At 34.6% G+C, this 17,001-nt stretch overlaps 2 protein-coding genes across 3 annotated transcripts in view; one reads left to right on the forward strand and one right to left on the reverse strand.

The window, feature by feature from the left end:
- The window catches only part of LOC121375354 (protein FAM135A-like), a 56,059-nt gene extending 42,969 nt beyond the window's left edge, over nt 1-13,090 (reverse strand). Inside the window, exons 1-3 of the mRNA XM_041502770.1 lie at nt 12,970-13,090; nt 7,491-7,572; nt 5,090-5,172 (exon numbers count right to left, since the gene is read on the reverse strand). Coding sequence (XP_041358704.1) covers nt 5,090-5,172; nt 7,491-7,567 — 160 coding nt within the window. The 5' untranslated portion in view covers nt 7,568-7,572; nt 12,970-13,090. The remainder of the gene's footprint in view (nt 1-5,089; nt 5,173-7,490; nt 7,573-12,969) is intronic.
- Nucleotides 13,091-13,181: 91 nt separating this feature from the next.
- LOC121374311 (neurochondrin-like) overlaps nt 13,182-17,001 on the forward strand; it is a 36,408-nt gene continuing 32,588 nt past the window's right edge. Inside the window, exon 1 of one of the 2 annotated variants that reach the window (XM_041501369.1) lies at nt 13,182-13,337. In XM_041501369.1, coding sequence (XP_041357303.1) covers nt 13,254-13,337 — 84 coding nt within the window. In that variant the 5' untranslated portion in view covers nt 13,182-13,253. Of the gene's footprint in view, nt 13,338-13,403; nt 13,499-17,001 lie in introns of those variants that run through there. The other variant, XM_041501370.1, reaches the window with a different exon arrangement.

A 17,001-nucleotide genomic window follows, 5' to 3' on the forward strand; every position in this document is an offset into this window, starting at 1 on the left:
AACTTGTTTCCTATATGGATGCTTCAACACTTGTAGGTCAAAGGGATTCGTGGCTTCTACACAATAAAAACAATTTTCCATGATTTTATTAACACTGAAAAGTCCATTTCTTTCCGTTTTGGAGAGGATGTTCATGCAGCACATATCTGCCTAAAGAGCCTCTTTTCTACTAGACAATATTTACATTGCTTTTATAGTTATATTGTTTGGTTTTTCTTTTTAATAGTTTTTTTTCTTTTTTTTAAATTGGCATTTAGCTATTTAATTTTCATCTCCCTTTACATAACTTTAATATATTAAACACATCCTATTATCAAAATGTTATTTCAGATTTTTCGTTCACGGGTAGAATGCTTCGTTATGTCAGTCAGTAGTATAGTATAGGTATATTCACTGTTACCGTAATTACTGGTATTCGAAACCCCATATTTGTGATAGCCTTTTGGTGTATTCTTGCTCACAACACATCATTTTTAATTAATGATTCAGAATGTTTATGTTTCCGTATGACCACATATAAGGATGTGAAGAAAATTGTTTTCTGTTTTTATGTATGCAAATTTTACTTGCCTAATTGTAACACTCATGTCTCACCCCATCCCCAACCCATGGACTGGCCTGAACATCCCATTGTACAGACATGTCTTCAGTGGCATTGGTTACTCTTCCTTATAAGTCTGATCAACCACCAGAATGTGGTAATGGGGAGATCTGGTGGGCTGACATCAGAGAATATTTCAAGAACAAAGTAAATGTTTTGTCAACTGTTTTGGCACATTAACCTAACCTCTCATCTAACTGCAACAATCACAGGGCTCGACCTTAGCGGTAGCCTGGGGTGTTTTGGCACATTAACCTAACCTCTCATTTAACTGCAACAATCACAGGGCTCGACCTTAGCGGTAGCGCAGGGTGTCTTGGCTACCGATTTCTCACTGGGACTACCAGTTGTCTAACCCCAGTAGTCCGCCGCGCTACTAAATGTTTTAGCATGTCCAGTCACTCCACAATCAACAAGACCTTTAATTAATAGGTGTCTGATATTCCACCTTTCATGTGCACACACTCTGCTGCCACAAGTCACTGAAACTGTTAACTGCTCCCCTAGTCTGACCCATTGCGCAATATGATTTAGTGAAATAAAGGAATATATTTGCCAGTGGTAGGATTTTTTTAACATAGCAGACTAATACAAATAATTTGAGGTAATTCAGTGGCCAGATATACAGGGTTCATACGGGTCATGGAATTTTCTTTTGGGCCATGGGTTATCTATTCATAGTCAGTTATCACAATCAACACGGCCCGTTGTTTTGATGCCTACTTATAACTAATACCTTGTATGATCAAGACTATTTGCCGCCAGCTGAAATCTAAACTAAACCAACTCAATTGCGGTTTATTTCCTTCTAGGCTACCTGAAAATTGTCAGATTATTGTTTACAAAATTCATATCTATTAATATGTTAAAGCAATGTATAAATTGACGAACGTTTTCAATGTTAAAACTATTAATCTTTCTTACAAATTATTTTAAATTAAATCTCTTTTATCGTTTACTATTGCTTTGCGCGATAACCTCACTCAAAATAGTATCTGATCTTGTCACGTGACACACATGGCGATCCTCTGTATGGGATAATTGGCTTATGGCATTTACAAGTTTATTGTCATCAATAAAAACCGCTATTGTTTTGGAATAAAGGCAAGTTATGTTAAGATTCTTCAAAATGACATCTATTAAAGATAGTTACAACCATTTTAAGTATTAAAATATGCAACATCGATGTTCAGGATACTTCGATTAGCAGGCAGTTCTACACTAGTGCAGGGTGCACATTAAGTCAATAATGTATGAATAATGTAATAAGTATGAAGTGTTGTATTTTGTAAGCCTTCATTGCGAGATTAGGCCTAAAAAAATTAATAATAATAATAAAAAAACCCACTACTGTGTGTTTCTGGAATTGTACCAAACAAGTTACTGTAGATAGAATATGTAGTTTTTTGGTGGTGGTGGTTGTTATATTTTAAAAAAAACATATATTCATACCATATTTACCCCTCCTTTGAGGCCATCCTTAAAAATATCTGTGTTGTCCATTTCCGACCAGTAGTTTCAAATGTGGGTAGGTAGAGATTATTATTTTTTTTTTTTTTTTTTGCTCCATACATATAATGCCACATATGAGACACTTCATTTTGTCACAAATTAATGTTATAGTTTTGAATATTTCCCCCAGATTAAGTTTAATGATTTAAACTAAAAACTTTATTGTTCATTATAAGGGCTATCATATAGTTTTCATAAGTGTATATTTCACAGTATATTGCTCATGATTTTAAAAACAACCACCCTAAAACAACATGTTTAAATAAAAATAAATGATTTTCTGGGGTTTTTTCTTTTTTTAAGTTATGGGGCTACCTATTTTTACTCAGGACTACTAGATTTTATAACCTGATAGCCTGTGGGCTACCACTGAAAAAAACTTAAGGTCAAGGTCAAGACCTGAATCAGCACTTAGGTTGATCAGCAGATAATCTATATAATACATTTTTGGATTCATAATCGTTCCCATTCTAATATGAATACATTCCCAATACGATACTCAGCTTTTTCCCAATTAAGATTCCCAGAGCCACGTTTGTTACGGCCATTTGGAACCTCCATATGCAACTTCATGACACCCATTTAAACATTATTTTGTTATCGTAAAAATATAAAAATTTTTTTTATTAAAACAATAAAATAAAATAATTAAAATTTAAAAATAAAAAAATAAAATAAACAAAATGATTTTTGTTTTTTGTTGAGCATCCAGGTTTTTTTCCGTCCTTGGCTTTTGAAAAACAAAGGCGAGTGAAAAATCGCAATCATTAAAATGCTAAGGCGAGTGAAAACCAAGCATTATTAATTTTTGAAGTAATCGGTACATGCAAATGCAGAGACATACATGTATGTTGCAAAAATTAACCAATAAACCAATAAAGTTTTCTCCTAATTTTATGTTGTTTGGTTCATTAGTGTAGTCTGATTTCTTTTCCCATTCAGGAATGGAGTTATAATTTATTAAAAAGTTTCAGGAGTAGTACTAAAGAAATATAATTATAACATGTATACACTGATGCAGACAATTTGATTTTTTAATTACAATATGTATTATTCAGATAATTTGATGCACACAATTATATATATATATATATACCTTTCCAGTGTTAAATGGTTTGATGAACGTGCAGCTAAACATATATAGGAATCAACTTGTCTTGAATTTCATTATTATGTCCAACGAACATGATTAGAATAGTTGGGATGGGAAAAACCCACTGGTTTCGAGGTGGTTCATGAACTACGACCCCAAGCATCTCAGGTATGCACTACCGACTCATGTTATTAAAAAATGTTTTTAAATAACTCGTGAAACGTAGGCCTACAATTACTTCAATTGATAGCGTTGGTTGGGACATTGACATTCATGTGGCATTTTTAATTCAACAATTAAGCAACCAGTCTCCCATCCTCAACATTTTGTAACATGTCATTTGACCTACCGCTACAAGTTACGAACGGCTCTGACAGTGTTACGTCATTGATCTACGCCTCAATGTTGTTGATAAAAATATATAAAAACTCTGGGATGCCATAATAAAGATAATAAAAAACTCCATAATTTTAGACACCATCATCAATGCGTAATAAGTTATCAAGTAGACCAGCGTGTGCGTGCAGAATTCCAAGAGTAAAAATAATCTCACCCCGATAGCTCTGATTGGTCAAAATGCCACAGAGTACTGCTTATCAAATCATGTTCCAGTCACATGGTACGTGACTTTCTAACAAACAAAACAAAAATTAAATAGTCGGCAATGATCACTGATTACTGTTACTATAGTGTGTACATATATATATATATATATATATAAATAACATATGCACATTCATTAACCTCTGGCTGAAATACAAATATTTAAATGAAGTTTTATTTGATTTTTTTTTAAAGATATTCCTACATACCCATTATCATTTCTTTTCCTTCTTTTTATTATTCCATCTAAATTTCATTTCTTTTTCTTTGTAAAGAAAGTATAAAATTACATGATTGCCATTTTCGGGACCTCATGTAAGCTTTGTAGGCGAATAGTTATGAACTAATCAAGATAATTTTACCAACGCTGATTTCCGTAACAAGTTCATTTGTATAGGCTACAGAAGCCACTATTTAATTCAATCCCTTTTCTCTTTCTGTCATAACTATATGAACAGTATGAGTTATCCGTATCAGACATTGTGATCTATTACCTTACAAAAGTGGACTGTTTCTAATTATTAATAAATTAAAGAGACAAAGAATGTCTATTAAACCTGTGTTTTTTGATTTGTATAGTAAAGATAAGTACCAGTCATATATTAAAATCTTGCATGCACGCTACCGTTCTTGTAACATTTTTTTCTGGTATTATTAAATGGATCTTTCTATCAGCTACATACGGTAAATAGTGGCAATCAACATACAAAATTATTTTACGTGCGCTGTTTGTTATGTGTAACATGCGTTATTTTTCACACTCACCAGATTGAAATTACGTGCGCTGTACAAGCACGATCGCACCCGCACACCTTAAAAAGCAAGGTCTGGTTTTTTCCCAAGGTATATTTCAGTCAAGAATTTGGGCTAGAGGTTTAGCTTGGTGGGTTAATGAAAATTTATTAAATACTGACTCAGAAGTAAAAGGAAAAAGAAATTTGAACATGGCTGGAGGGAAATTGTCGTTCTATTGTGTTACACACCTATGGCAATATGTATCATACATAAGCCAAAAATTTAATATAGATCTATTAACATCTTAAACAGTTACTGCACTATCTGTTACTGGCATTGCTACCTCCCTGTGGAGTCTACTAAGTTTATTAATAATTTTTTACCAATATTATAGAGGATGTTGTTAGCACATAAATGATAACTATTGAATATAGATGGACACATTTGTTTTAAAGTTCAAAGGAAGGGGATGAACTTGTGGACATTTTGCTGGTACTTGATCCTTATAATATAGAATAGTTTAATACAAAATATATTATACAAACCAGGATTGCTGGCAGGCAAACTGACTTCTATTTTCGCTGGTGCACGAGGTGGATTTTTCAAGATGCATCTTATTTGGTAAAATCTGAAATATAAATACATGTAATATATAAACACTAAACAGTGCTCATTTTATTTCAACATGTACGTATGAACCAGTGATTTACTGTACATGTACTATGTTTTGTTTGAAAGCTAGGTAGGTGAATAATCAGTCAACTGATCGCCAATAGCAACCACATTTTGGGGTAAGCACTTTAAAAATCAGTGTCAGTCTAGTGTGAACCGTTGTTGGAAATCAACTATGGCTCCTAACTGGCCCCAAGCTTACTGCAGCCAATTGGCCCCTTGGCATCAATGGGCATTCAAACTTCCTTTTACGTGTTTTTTTTGTCAATAACACCAGTTTGGCTTGATATTAAAGGAAACAGGGCTTTATATCTCGCTAATTTGGACACAACAGATTTTGTCACTTGTTCTCAGTACAGCAAGGTCTTTTTAGTGCAATAATGTTATTAACAACAAGATGAAACCTATAGTCCCCTCTAGTTGGACTGGTAGGGAACTTTAAAAAAGAAGAAAATTGTACCATTACCCCAAAATGGATTTAACATTGGACAGCAGTGACACAATTTCCTGTCACTGACCTTACATCATACATGTACATGCAAGTTTTTTTATCTGCACAAACATAAAACGATAGTGACACAATGTCCTGTCAGTGACCTTACATCATATATGTACATGCAAGTTTTATTATCTGCACAAACACAAAACGATAGTGACACAATGTCCTGTCACTGACCTTACATCATACATGTACATGCAAGTTTTATTATCTGCACAAACACAAAACGATAGTGACACAATGTCCTGTCACTGACCTTACATCATACATGTACATGCAAGTTTTATTATCTGCACAAACACAAAACGATAGTGACACAATGTCCTGTCACTGACCTTACATCATACATGTACATGCAAGTTTTATTATCTGCACAAACACAAAACGATAGTGACACAATGTCCTGTCACTGACCTTACATCATACATGTACATGCAAGTTTTATTATCTGCACAAACACAAAATGATAGTGACACAATTTCCTGTCACTGACCTTACATCATACATGTATATAAAGGAAGTTATTAAACCATATTTAACATGCTTGCTCATAGGAATTGGGGATGGGAGTGGCAGTTGAACTCTACAGGCGATAAGTGGTAGATCCAAGATATTTGGTAACGGGGGCACAACATGGGATAAATTGGAAACACCCCCTTCTATAATGGAAACAAAATAAATATTAATTATAATAAGCTTATTTAGAGAATAAAAATTGTTATTATTCTCTGGTGTTCACTTTTTGTGAAGGTATGCGTGAACCCAATTGAAACTACACACCCTGACAAAATAATGTAGAAAGCTTTACTATTAGTAGATGTTTTGACAATTAGATCAATGACAAATGATCACAACAAAAGTATTGTGCAATATGGAACTGTAAACTAATGGGTCAACAACACTCCCACAAACTGTTGGTAAATGATTATGTGTTAAAACATTTTTCTTATAACAATAATAAGAGTTCTAGCATCACATTGTTACTGTAAAGGATACAGATAACTACATGTAACTGTGTCCATAAAACAGTCAGCCTACTCACCATAATGGTCAATGCCAGCTTCTTTCCTTTTTACAGGTCTTTGCTGTGAAATTTTATATTATCCATTAAATATACTAATTCATTACAAGAATGAACAGTGGCAGTAATAACACCTTTAAAAAAAATCATTACAAAACAAAATCCCTTTCATAAAATAACTGGTGATATCTAGGGTTACCACTCTACTGTCATATATATGTGTGTGTAGTCCATGTGGGCATGCTTATACAACAGATTGGGTTCCAGAATTGGGGCTAGCTCTGGGTAAGCAGATAATTTTGCTAAATTATGCATTTTTTCTGCAGTACAATTGTTAATTTAGTTTAGGCAAGATTTTTCAACTTCTAATTGTTATATCCAGAAATGTGTGATTCCTGTTTGGGAAGGATGAATCAAATATCCATGCAAGATTGCCCAGGAATTCTGTCTTGATATTCTGCAGAGATGTCTAGGATTTACATGTACATAATTTTATCATGCCTAGGGAAAGGCTGGAATATGACCGGGATAGAGCAGGATTCTACCAGAATATGACTGGGATCCCACAGGAATGTAGCAGGATCCTGCTGGGACAACTGGAAATCCCATCATTTTATTCCCGGTTGGACCCGGGAATTTAATTGTTTAATATTTCATGGGCAAGTGAGGTCTTACTCATTATTTGCCCGACTGTCATATTCCATTTGCCCCAGAAGTAATATTTTTCAACCCCCTATTCCAGGCCTGTACTTACCCACGTTGGAACAAGTCAACATTGTAGAATTTACTGAGCTCTACCATAAACTCAATAGTGGCCTGCAGTTCACACATTTCATCTGAAATAAAAATAAAAACACAGACCATAAAACCAATGGATGACTATTCAAGAGTTTGGGACAACTTGTAGAAAATTTCAAAATAAGTGTTTAATGGAATACTGTCTTAACACTCAGTCGATGAAAAAATGTCAAGTTCGCTACGTTATGTAGAAGATAGAAAAACCTGTTTAATAATACCCGAAAAAAATACAATATGACGAGAACAGTAGCATCCATGCAAGCTTTTAATATATGACTGGTACTTATCTTTGCTATACAAATTGGAAAACACTGGTTTAATAAACATCTTCAAAGACATACCAATCCGATCAAAACTCCTTTGCCTAGTTAATTTATTATTAAGATAATAGATCACATCACATATAGTCATGAAAAATAGGAGAAAGGAACTGAATTAAATAGTGGCTTCTGTATCCTACACAAATGAACTTGTAACGGAAATCAGAGGAGTCATTAAAATTGTCTTGATTAGTTCATAACTGTTAGCCCACAAAGCTTACGTACGGTCCCGAAAATGTCAAAAGTGTAACTTTCTACTTTCTTTAAAATAGACGGAATAATAAAAAGAAGGAAAAGAAATGGTAATAGGTACATTGTATGTAGGAATAGGCCTAGAAGAAAATATTATTGGTTTCTTGGTTCATTTTTGCAACATATGTCTCTGCATTTGCATGTACCAATTACTTCATAAATTAATAATGCTTGGTTTACACTCGCCTTAGCATTTTGATGAGTGCGATTTTTCACTCACCTAAGCGTTTTGAGCAGGGGTGGGGAAAAGCCCTTTTCCCCCAGTTTGGGACCGATTCTCGATCTCTGAGACCGAAATTATTGTTTAAAACATGTATTAGCCAGTCCCACTTTTGTCATTCTTATCAGTCCGAAGCACCTGTCCATTTCTATTACTGGAACAAATTCCTATCCGTCAAGTGGACCGGCCTGCCCAGACATCGGTATCTCGTGCATGATTTAAAATAATAATGGAACCATAATAATAAATAAATAAATAAATAGTGGTTTATATGGCTGGTGTTTCAGACATCTGTGATTTTAAAGTCTGCCTAAGTATAGGCCCCTATATCGCCAGTACTGAAGTCTGACCTACAGTAGTGTCAATCCACTGCCACCAGGCTAGACATTTGTCAAAGTCACTGAGCCTGTCAAGAGATTAAACAGACATTAACAATAACACCATTCTGGGTGAGAGAGCTATCAAGGTATTACACTCCAATTAAAACAAAGGACCCAGAGTTTGCAACTGGTTACAATCAACACCTGTGTAGGCCTACGGAGCTGTCGGGTCGAACATCCTAGTCCGAAGCAGGAGGCTTTTGTGCAAGACAAAATGCATGAAATAACATAAACTATGCTGAAATAATCTATAAATGTATTTATTGTTAACTGTTCAATGTAGTGTATTCAATAAAGGATTTTAAAATTAACAAAAGTTTTCCACCTTTTTTGTTAACTAGTGGGAGTGAGTAGAACAGCTACACATACTGGTTTTCTCTAGAGCCAGTATAGGTCAAATTTCATCCAATCAGCGATGATGATATTAATCTCTTTGTCTAAACATGTGCTAGCTCAGGCTGTCAAACGCTTCAACGGTGCTATCTTTTATTAATTTTCAGGACACAGTACTTACTGAATACTCAAGTGGGACCGATTGACAATTTTATTTCATCCCACCCCTGGTTTTGAGGTGTGCGATTTTTCACTCACCTTTGTTTTTTTAAAAGCCAAGAACTGTGATGGGTTTTTCATGCTTCCAAGATACTTTATTAAACTAATGGTAAAGACACAATTATTAATAAGTATAACATTGAAAAAAGTTTTCTAAGAATTAAAAATAACTTGCCTATAAAGATAACCAGCTGGTATTCATGTACTTAACATGTTGATCTAAGCTTGACCTAGATGTGACTTAAAGTTGTATGCAATGTAGTTTTATTTTAATATTTTAAATTGAAATTTAAAAAACTTATGTATTTATGAGTGGTTTACTTACATTTTGCAGTTTAAAGGCAAACACTTAGTATTTTAGGGAGTTTTGCTATTCCATGGCCAAATATTATATCCAGTATGCACATCAAGTGATAATGCTTTTTATGTGCATCCCTGTTTATTTGTATTATATGCCGTTTTGTGGAAAATATTAAAGCTGCAATGTCTTTACCGTTATTTTCTTCTTTTTGTGAAAATAGCCCATAAACAACTTATACGGTATTAAATTATAAAAATAATTACAGGCTCATGTGCACAAATTTTAGCAGGATGGGGGCTGGATTGTGACGAGTGATGTTTTTAGGAGTGTCGAGTCATACATCCCAGGAAAAAAAACAAAAAACATTTGCTTGACCCATTCCCGGCACATGCGCCTGAATTAATTAGGAATTAATTCACACACACACACACACTCACTCACTCAGAGTATATTGTTTTAAACGGTCAATGTTTACACTTATTAACCAGTCCTTGGCTTTTAAAACACCATGGTGAGTGAAAAATCGCACACCTCAAAATGCTTAGGCAAGAGAAAAATCACTCATCATAATGCTATGGCAAGTGAAAACCAAGCATGATTAATTTATAAATTCATACAGGTAAATATAGAGACATGTTGCAAAATTGAACCAATAAACCAATAATATTATAATGTTTTCTTGTAATTTTATGTTGTTTGGTTCATTAGTGTAGTTTGACTTCTTTTCTTTCAGGAATGGAGTTACTAAAACATTTCAGTGCTATAAAAATATAATTATGACATACACTGATGCAGAAAATTTGATTTTTTAATTACAATATGTACTATTCAGATAATTTGATGCACACAATTATAGATACCTTTTCAGTGTTAGAGGGTTTGATGAATGTGCAGCTGAACATGTGTAGGAATAAACTTGTCTTGAATTTCATTATTATGTACAACAAACAAGATTAGGATAGTTGGGATGGGACAAAAACCACTGGTTCCGAGGAGGCGGTTCATGAACTATGACCCGAGCATCTAAGGTGTACACTACCGAGTCATATTATTAAAACATTTTTTAAAATAAGTTGGGAAACGTAGGCCTACAATTACTTCAACTGAGTGTTGGTTGGGACATTGACATTCATATGGCTATGTTCTGGGGGCAATAAATCTTTAAAAAAAGAAAAAGAAAAGATTAGGATAGTTGGGATGAGAAAAACCCACTGGCTTTGAGGAGGTTGTTCAATTAGAACTATTACCCGAACATCTCAGGTGTGCACTACCGATTGAATTTAATCCCTCATATTATTATATAAAAAAACAAAACCTTGTTAAACATAGGCCAACAATTAGTTCAATTAATAGTGTTGGTTGGGGCATTGACATTCACATGGCATTTTTAATTCAACAATTATGCAACCAGTCTCTCTCCCTCAACATTTTGCAATGATCATATCATTTGAAATACCACTACCAGTTACGAACGGCTCTGACACCTATGTCAAATCAGCATTACGTTATTGATCTAGAAGGGTCCCAATACTGTTGATAAAAAAAATTAAAATATGTTATTAAAAAGAATTTTATTCCAAATGTGGGATGCCATAATAAAGATAACAAAAAACCCATTATTTTAGACACCATCATCAATGCATACTAAGTTGTCAAGTAGACCAGCATGTGCATGTAGAATTCCAAGAGTAAAAATAATCTGACCCCGATAGCTAGCTCTGATTGGTCAATATGCCACAAAGTACTGCGCATCAAATCATGTTTTAGTCAAATGGTCTGTGACTTTCTAACAAACGAAAGAAAAACTAAATAGTCAGCAATGATCAATGATCTGTTTTTAAAAGCCACTTGCATCATGTCATGAGTCTTTACCGTTATAATGTTTGTCTTTACCGTTATAATGTTTGTCTTACCATTATCGGTTGAATAATGAAAAAGACAAATTTGACACTTTTTCACAATCACCAGCCTATAGCATTACATCTTACATATTTCTGTAATAGTAACAATTATAGATATCTTATGTACATTTATAAAAGTATTTACCATTATTTATTTTCTGTGATATTAATAAATTAACGGCAAAGATATAACAGTAAAGACAATTGTTTATTATTATGCCTTATGATTAAGGGTAAAAATAGAAGCATGCCCAGATAGCTACGGTGTGTGCCCAGACAACATGGTTGAACCTTAATTGGATATAAACACGAAAATAAGTTCAAAGGAAAAGATTCGTATTCACACTTCGGCCGAGGTATTCATAGTGAGTTTCTTTCAACCTACTCCCCCCAACTACTTTTTGGTTTTAGTTGCAAAATAAAATGATACTGACAAATAATTTATTTCATGTATGGAACAAATTTCCACAACATTTGAGGGAAAGAACCTCAGACTATAGTGATAATATACAGGCTATGTAGGCTAATGTATTTGTTTTAATATACCCACAAGCATAGTACATGATTGTTCTATAAACTGTTCTTTTTGAGCTTTGCAAAGTTTTCTTATTGCCAGATCAAATTTCATTAAAGTGTGCATCTTTCCAACATATAAGGCTCATATTTGACTCTATTAAGTACTCCTTTATGGCGAAATATGAAAAAGTCCAAACAGACAGGAACTGTATCTGATTGGTCAGCCGATTTGAAAAAGTTGAGTCGGATTGGTCGGCAGATTAAAAGCTGTGCTGAAGCGGGGGGGGGGGGGGGGGGGGGGGGGGGGGTAAACAATGGCACTTCTTGTTTTTAAAAATGGATTGGTACTTGAGAAATGGGATATAACTTGTCAAATATATCACAATCAGCGCCTACAGGAGTACAGTCTAAACACCCAGTTGATTTAAAACTGAGTTTGCATGGTAATATCACACAAATGTGATGTGGCCAACTTGGTCACATCTTCTTCTAGATGTGATTTTTGATGTCAAAATCATTTGAAGGCAGATGTTTGGGACTATTAACAATCATAGTTTGGACTTAACACATTTTATAGTGCACGGGGCACATTATGTCAATACTTTAAGTATGGTAGGTTATACATTTTTGATTTGTGTGTCCATTTGTTGCACTATTTCGGTTGGGAAACGCCTGAAACATGGTGCCACAAGTTTTGAATACCACCTACATATAGGGTATGTAACAAGGTTCAGACTAGAAATTTTGCTGCCTAAGGCTAATGGCCAGTTTAGTTCTCATTAGAATCCTAGAAACAGTCATAAAAAGGTGGCTATTTGCATAAGTGTCTATTTTTAAACATTGAAATAATCTCAAAGTGACTGCTTATGACCAGTAATACAGAAAATTGGTCAGATTGATTATCATTATTCTTACTGAGATTCAGAAACTGGAAATTAGGTTCGGAGAATGACTTAACGAATGGTTAAGACGTTAAGTATATTTAAGGCCTACCAATCACTGCTTACTGGACATATTATATGAAGACGGAGAATCAGCTGTGACACTGAACAACAAACAACATCAGTGATCATTTAAACACGACTGCACTAATGATTTGTTCAGTAACTGTTTGTTGATCAATAGGAAAAGTGTCTTAAGTAGGAAGTTAAATATGCGCATGCGCCAGAGTTGTTGATCTTATGTTCAACTAAATTCGAAATTATAGTTACGCGGTGTCATGGCAAGCTTGCACTTAGTTTAGTCACTTTTTGTGCAATTTACCTGTATTTGCTAATATGGAGGATGTTGATTTAGAAAAGTATATCAAAGCATTAAACGTTGCACAGTCTGACAATGATAAATTTGCTGCTTTAATTTTGGTAAGGAACAGATGGAAGCTAAATGATTCGTCGACTGATATTAAGGCTTTGTATACCCCGTTCCAAATTCAAAGAAAAATTCAACATTTTAAATCGGATGCAAAGGCATCGGAAGATGCAAGCAAATTGGCCAGTTATATATTAATTCGCGTTCAACCCTGGTAGGGGAAAGGCATAATTTTTAGAGTTGGGGAGGCAATGTTTGAAAGCTGGTCAACTGTCCCAAAACCAAGTCGCCCCAACCAACTCGCCCCACTGTCCCCAGCTGTTGGTCAACTCGCCCTAAACTGTTTAGTCAAACCGCCCCCAAAAAGTTACCAACTTGCCCCAGTGTTTGGACAGCTCGCCCCAATCACAACTTTTCTGTCCATAAATAAAAAGAAAAAACAACCACTCACAATATCCAAGTGATAATTTTCTTTGGGACTACGTAATTGGTGAGTTTTGTGATCATTTTAGATGGGAAAGTCTACTTAATCAAGGGTTTTACAGGGCACATATTTTTTTTGTCTGGACACTTTGACTGGTGACCGTCCAAATATATACCTGCCAATCAGGAACCACAGGTACAGGCCACAGAAAGAAAAGCCCAATTAACTAAGAAAACACTCCGAATAGATAATCATTTCAGTACATGGGGTTAATGAATGGATAAAACATAATACAGTTATTTCGACACTTGGACAATGCATGGTGGTTTATGTTGTATTGAAAAATAATATATACTTATTGCTGGCTTACTGGGATGGATATTATTACGGAATATTGCGATGCATCCGCAAAAATTAGGTACGTTTTGTTTCATCAGTTCTAAGACTAATTTGTGACACGTTAAGTATTACATAACCACTGGGATGGTACAAAATGGCTGTGCCCGTTATATATATATATATAATATCCGTCACATTTAACTGTTTTAACTATAAGATTATACTTGTAACAATGTTGATATTAAGTAATAATGTGCATTATATATTGTTGAATATGCATACCAGTCTAAAAGCCTTGCGCAAGAATTCCTTTAATGATTCCAAATTTTGTAAGGAGCAAGGAATTTAATTTTCAACTATTGAGATTATTTCAGTCTCGTAACAATTTTCAACTTAGGAAGTATTTCCTATGATAAATCACACGCCCGTACATATACACACAGGTTGGTATTTTGACCCAGATACCACATTAATGGTAGACATTTTCCATTGATATTTTGTACATTGGCATATTGACCATTGACATTTTGTCTGTTGACTTTTTGACCACTGACATTCTGTCTGCATGCACACCACTTTAAAGACGTGTATGTGAGTTTGTCCTTATCTGTGCCAGTCTGGTTACAGCAAACAAAAACAGTTAAATAATTATTCATTGCTGTGTTACTATGTGACAATGTACACCTTTGAACACTCAACTGTATGTTTTGGCATGAAATATATTGCAGTTCCATCAAATCTAATATGTTGTTGTAAACCACTTGCACCGACCAGTGATCCATAACTGGTTCAACAAAGGCCATGGTTTGTGCTATCCTGCCTGTGGGAAGCGCAAATAAAAGATCCCTTGCTGCCTGTCGTAAAAGAGTAGCCTATGTGGCGACAGCGGGTTTCCTCTAAAAAAATCTATGTGGTCCATAACCATATGTCTGATGCCATATAACCATAAATAAAATGTGTTGAGTGCGTCGTTAAATAAAACACTTCTTTCTTTCTTTCTAATATGTTGTACTTCGAACAAAATAAAGTGCATCTGGGAAGAGTTGACCAATCGATGGGGCGAGTTGGTAACATTTTTTGGGTGAGTTGACTAAACAGCGTGGTGGGCGAGTTGACCAACTGTTGGGGCAAGTTGGTTTTGGAGTGAGTTTACCTGCTCCCAAATGTCTCCTGCCACCCCTCCAACATTTATGAGACTTTCATTTTTTTTCATGCTGTTGTTTCAAACAATCTTCCAGTTACAATATGCTATCGGTTATAATCGGTTTACATTAACAAATAAACTTTAGATTACACAATCAGAATTATATGTACATAAGAAGGATTTGAATTATAAACACTGAACCTATTGTTGTTTTTGCTCTACAAATTTCTTTAATAACTATTTAAAAAAAAAAGAAATATGTATGTACAGATTAAACCAAATGCCAAACCCTACATATTTGCATCAGTTGCATCATCTAAACTGGAAAAACAATTACAGTTAAGATTTCCACACACAATCGATCATTGGGACATCACTTCAATATGCATTTACTCAAATTTTTATTTTTATTATTTTATTTTTTAATGGAGTGGAAAACAATCATTGCTTCTGAAATATCAGTCTGGAAGGAAATTAACATTGTTAGAAATTAAAGGGAAATGTTACTACTGCATGCAGGTGGATGGCATTTATCTCTGTCGGTTGAGTGTTCATCTGAGGTGCTTGTGTCGCAGGAACAAACCACTCAGTGGATTCATTCAATCATGGCTAGCTCTGCCACTCGCCAAATATTCGCCAGTTGCAAATTTTATTTTAATTTGGTGAAAAAATTTCAGTAATAATTGGTGTTTTGTAGGAAAATAAGTGGGTATTGCATTGTTTTAGATAATTTGGCGAAATGTTTTGCTCAACCAGAGCTATAGCCCTGCAACTGACTGTTATTGTTTTCATTCCAACCAGTGCACCTTGACTGGTCAAAGGCTGTGGTATGTGCTTTCCTGTCTGTGTGAAAGTGCATATAAAGTGATTAATAAATCAGTGTTAAACAAAACAAACTTTATCTTTTTTTTATCGCATGCAGCGCCACTGTATCGAGCAATGGTGGCATGACATCTAAAATACAGTAGCCTAACACTTGTGGTGAGTGTTTTTTATGGTAGGGCTAGTCAAAAGTTTGTTCAGTCATACCCGACAGCGAGTAAAAAAAGAAAAGAAAATAGCCCCCTCAAAAACATCCCCAATCCCCAGCAGAAATGTCGCCATTTTTGTTCACATTTCAACACTCCGTGCAATAATTTACATCAAATTCATCTTTTGGAAAAATATTTGTAACTTGTAAAATACATGTATATAGAATATTTTTAAGAACAATGCACACTTTTAACTAAAAACGTATTTACATTATGTTCATGTCATAGATTAAATGGTGTGCTCTTTACAGTCACCAGGTCACCATAGGCATGTAAAAACATTGCTGATCAAGTCAAAACCTTATTTTGTTTTCACCCGTCTGCGACTAAAATTTTGAGCACACGTTACAGCATTTCATTTCAGAATGTCCAAAACAAAATGTTTGTAAAACAACCAAAGAGTTAGTTTTTATTCAATTGATAAGTTCTCCGGTATGTATAATATGCATCCAAACCAGTATGTGTTTTCTGGGGAAATTTGGAGCCAAACGCATCTATTAAATTAAAAGGCATTCAGAAACTTTGGCCGATTTCATTTACCAGCAGGCAGTTACAATGGGAGTGCTCGAATGGGTAATCCGAATTCAGTGAGAAGTATTATTAAAATTCTACCAGACGAGCAAAATGGTAACAAAAACCCTATAAAGTTGTTGAAAATAGCTTCACCGTTGGTTTTAGAGGTCTACATAAATTGTTTACAACAGTGCTGCATTTGCATATGCATACACTAATAACTGCCATGCCACCTCCAGGTTGGGGAGTGTAGGAGCTGAAAACCC

This window comes from Gigantopelta aegis, chromosome 6, assembly GCF_016097555.1.
Source record: "Gigantopelta aegis isolate Gae_Host chromosome 6, Gae_host_genome, whole genome shotgun sequence".
Lineage (NCBI taxonomy): Eukaryota > Metazoa > Mollusca > Gastropoda > Neomphalida > Peltospiridae > Gigantopelta > Gigantopelta aegis.